At 62.6% G+C, this 4,019-nt stretch overlaps 1 protein-coding gene and 1 non-coding gene across 2 annotated transcripts; both read right to left on the bottom strand.

Moving 5' to 3' along the window:
* Nucleotides 1-656: 656 nt before the first annotated feature.
* Nucleotides 657-2,170, bottom strand: METTL26 (methyltransferase like 26). Its single transcript, XM_007453614.1, has 6 exons — nucleotides 1,974-2,170; nucleotides 1,659-1,821; nucleotides 1,378-1,437; nucleotides 952-1,019; nucleotides 784-862; nucleotides 657-704 (listed from the first exon to the last, which is right to left on the bottom strand). The coding sequence occupies exons 1-6, from the start codon at nucleotides 2,168-2,170 to the stop codon at nucleotides 657-659; spliced, it is 615 nt and encodes a 204-aa protein (XP_007453676.1).
* A 517-nt stretch (nucleotides 2,171-2,687) lies between these two features.
* Nucleotides 2,688-2,758, bottom strand: TRNAG-CCC (transfer RNA glycine (anticodon CCC)). The gene has a single exon. It is a non-coding gene; the product is annotated as a tRNA-Gly (tRNA).
* Nucleotides 2,759-4,019: the final 1,261 nt, after the last annotated feature.

Here is a 4,019-nt window from a genome sequence, read left to right as displayed (position 1 = left end):
TCTCGGAGCTGCTAGAGAGGAAGGTCTGCTAGCTGCTCAACCGCTTCCAAGACTAGCCCGCCCACACGGCCCGCCCCGCCCTCCCCACAAACCACCCACTCCTGGCCCGCCCCGCCCTCCCCGCCCTCCGCCTGAATAAAAGCGTCCTGGACCTCATAACCTGCCTGTGCTGGGGGGTCCTGCCACCACACGGGGATTTGGCTCCAGTCTGAGGTCACCAGGGAGCACCAGTGAGGACCAGCCTCTGAAGTGGGTGTCACCTCCCATGGCTGGAGGGCCAGGCAGCCAGCTCAGTCCTGTCTCAGCAGCCCCTGGGTCCTTCCTCCCCCCTCCCCTCTCTGCCCGAGTGGAGCAGCAGAGTCCAGGATGCCCCCAAGCCCTGACCCACAGGCCAGACCCTTCTTGACCCCAGGATGGAACCCTTGGAGACACAGCCTGCCCACCCAGCACCCTGGAGGAGTGCTCCCAGGAGGAGGCATGGCAGATACCAGCAATGGGACAGCGGAAACACTTTATTCCCAGGCTCTTAGCAGCCCTGTGGCCACTAGCTAAGAATCCCCAGTCTGGGGAGGGCCAGTCCCCATAGTCTGGCCCAGGGTGGTAGGGGCTGGTGATCTGGGTTTGTCCCAGGGACACAGGCATGGCGGAGAGGGGGTTTACTCTTTCCGGAAAATGAGGCACTTGTTGTTGGCTGGCATGTCCACCTGGGGGAGATACTTTGGCTGGAGAAGCTGCTCCTGGTCCCCAGGGAGGCTGCCTGTGACCACAGTCCTCCCCACTTACCATCCTCTCCAGGAGCAGCCGGCTGGCCTGGCCCAGGTTCTCCAGAAGGGCCGTGTCCCGCAGCCCCCACTCTGGGTTCCTGCAGGAGAGAAGGAGGTGGAATCGGCCTGGGGGTCTACCCAGCCCACCTGCCCCCCCAACCAAACCCCCTACTCACCCAGCTCTGACCTGCATCTGAGGGTGAGGTCAAAGTCCACGTTACTCTGGGGAGAAATCTTCCCATTGATGGCATAGGGCTGTGGAGACGGAGAACACGATTCTGTCCGCTATCCACAGGCTCAGCCATCTCCTGTCATCCACTGGGCAGACTTGCAGGATGGCACCCACAGAATGGAAATGACATACCCCTCATTGCTTCCCAGAGGGGGACAGCTGAGGACCAGCTGCTGAGCCAACGGGGTGCAGAAAGACTGGCAGATGACAGAGGAGTGTTGGAGAGGGGAGGGCCTGGGTGTGTTTCAGTGATAATGGGAAGCTGAGGAAAAGGGCAACTGAAAATACGGAGACAAGAAAGGAGTCCTGAAAGGCTGGGACAGCCAAGGCCGGCTGGGGTGGTCCTGGCAGGAGAGGCCCGTTCCAAGCAGGAGCACTCACCCCATAGGTGATGAGGAGTGCCTTGCGTTTGAGCAGGTGTCCTGCTGCTCTGAAGAGCCCCTGGGAAGTGGGGGAAGCAGGAGAGCAGTGAGGAGCCTTCCCCAGGGCCCAAAAGAGCCCTGGGCCCGGGACTGGAATCTCAGCCTGACCTCCCCCAGCCTGAGTGCCCTGTCTCTGATTCGGGGCAGACCTGGCATCCCGCTCCCTCCCAATGCAGGGGAAGGAATACCGCACGGTGCAGGTGGGTGGCCCCTGGGTAGCTCACCCACGCTCCCACAGACCTCGGTGCAGCTCAGGGGGCTGATGTGGCTCATGTTGATGCAGAGTAGCAGGTCCAAAGATTGCGGCAGGATCCCGCCCCACTGCTCCCAATCCCACCTCACGTCCAGGTACAGCGGGGCCTTCACGTTAGGCAGTCCCTGGACCTGAGTGGTGGCCAAGATGCTGCGGGAAGGCAGCCCGTGGGTGGGGGGGCCTGTGCAGCCGTTTCTGCAACCCTACTTGGGGGAGGCTTAGCGGGATCACAATAGCGTGGGGATCCAGGGCAGCGGGACGGGGCACATTTTCACCCCCGGGGTCCCGCCTTCCCGCCGCACCTGTCCAGGCAGCGCTGGTCCACGTCGGACGGCTGCCACTCGGCGTGGGGAAAGGCCCGCGCGAAGTGGGCCGTGTGCTGGCCAGAGCCCGAGGCCACCTCGAGCACGCGGACGCCGCGCTGGGCCGGGTCCACGTACTGCCGCAACACGCGCAGGATGGGTTCCTTGTTCCGTTCGGCGGCCGCCGCCACCAGCATCTTTCTAGTCTCGCGCGGCGGGGCCCGTTGTGAGTGTTAGTCCAGCACCTCCGGGCCCGTCGGGTGCGGTGGTCCGGCTCCGCGGGGCCCGTCGGGAGTGGTGCTGTGGTACCGCGGGGCCGTCGGGAGTGGTAGTCCGGCACCGCGGGGCCCGTCGGGAGCTGTGGCCTGGCCTCCGGGCAGCCGGCGACCCCCCCCCCCACACACATACACCCACAGACTACAATTCCCAGGAGAACACGCGCCGCGCCTTAAAGGCCTCGCAGCCGCAGAGGTGGGTAGGGAGCCGCGGCCTCCGCAGGGGGACGGGGCGAGGAGTTTGGGGGGCTGGTTTACAGGCACACATTGGCTCAGCACCCGGTGCCCGTGGCTGTCCTGGCACATTTTCTTAGCGCTTGTTACTCCAACGTTGTCTCGTTCGTGTCGCATTGGAATGGGATACTTCCCTCTAGTCTTTCTTTCCTTTATGAAATCTCTCGGGGTTTTTTTGAGTTGAGGGGAAAGAAAAAATATGCCATGCGCCGCCCGGGAATCGAACCCGGGTCGCAAGAATGGGAATCTTGCATGATACCACTACACCAGCGGCGCTGCCGCTCAAGAACTTGTCCGCGAGACTTAGGAGATTGTGATGCAACTACCAGCCTCCTCCACTACCCTTCCCACCTCCGCCTCCCCGGCTCCGCGCAGAGACATTGGTGCGCATGCGTCGCTAATGGTTAGGTGCACCAGGTTTGGCGGGGTCCGCGATGGTCGGGGGGGCTCGGGGTGTCGCTTGGGCACCCCGCACTCGAGGGGAAGGAGCGGGGATGAGCTACGTGGGCTTGTAGCCGACTGGATTCGAGCGTGCTCCGTGGAAACCACGGCAACCGCGGCATTCGGACATTGTGGGGGCGGGGCCATGGGAGGGCCTTCGTGGCTGGGGCGGGCTCCTGGCTGGGCGGGAGCTGCGGGTGGGTGGGGTTGTGTGGCGGAGCTCCCCGTGGTGGACTGGGATCCGCTGGGGCGGGGCTGGGGCTGCAGCTGGGCGGGGTTCTGGGGCGGGACTCTTTATGTGGGCGGGGTTGTGCTCGGCGGGGCTCCTAGCGGTGGGTGGGGCTCCGGGAGGGGCGGGCCCAGCCTGCCGGAACTGAGCCTGTGATGCTCAGGGCTTCTCTGTGACACTGAGATGACCAGCGCTAGCCTAGGGTTCACGGATGTTGTGCGGGGTCGGTGACCTCTGAGTCAAGTCGAAGGCCGATTTGTGTTGTGTCCACGGTTCTTCCCTGGTTGTCTTCTTGGGGCCCATGTCTCAGAAGGGGCCCTTTCAGCAAGCTGGAGACCGTGCTCTGCAGTCAGGACTAGCTTATCTCCTTTGCTGGGCACTTTTTCTCTCGTGAGACACCCCTCCCCCCATACCCAACGTCGCTCTGGCAAGAGCTCTGAGAATGGCACTGACCGAGATTTTAGCCTGGGATTGCTGTTAAGGGGGCATGCAGAGTGGGACCAGAGGCCGCTGTCTGAATGTGGTCAGAAAAGGACGACAATCTTGCATCTTAGGGACGGGAGATGCGAAAGTTCCACTCAGTGGGTCGGCCTCCAGACAACCCCTTTGGCATTCTGCATTACGACCACCCTTTTTTCGTAGCTGACTTTCCCATTTCATGGCCCTGAGCTTTCATTACCTGACTCACTTTTGCCTCACCTCCTAGTTTGTTGGCTGAGCATTTTCTGTGTCTCCAGGTGGAGAAGAGGTGTCCTTCAATGTGAATCCCTGACCTTCACCTGTAATGATCAGTGGTCATCTGAGGCCTCACCAACCAGGCCCCTCAGCCCTCCTTGCCCACTCGAGAGGCACCATGCTTCCTGGTGA

This window comes from Lipotes vexillifer, unplaced genomic scaffold (assembly GCF_000442215.2).
Source record: "Lipotes vexillifer unplaced genomic scaffold, Lipotes_vexillifer_v1.1 scaffold914, whole genome shotgun sequence".
NCBI classification, from domain to species: Eukaryota; Metazoa; Chordata; class Mammalia; order Artiodactyla; family Lipotidae; genus Lipotes; species Lipotes vexillifer.
This window is presented reverse-complemented; position numbering and strand designations above follow the sequence as displayed.

Coding starts and splice junctions, on each gene's coding strand:
- METTL26 (XM_007453614.1), bottom strand. CDS start 2,170: ATGCTGGTGGCGGCGGCCGCCGAACGGAACAAGGAACCCATCCTGCGC. Junction 1,438..1,658: donor GCCCCCTGAGCTGCACCGAG/GTCTGTGGGAGC, acceptor CCCACTTCCCAG/GGGCTCTTCAGAGCAGCAGG. Junction 863..951: donor GACCTCACCCTCAGATGCAG/GTCAGAGCTGGG, acceptor TCTCTCCTGCAG/GAACCCAGAGTGGGGGCTGC.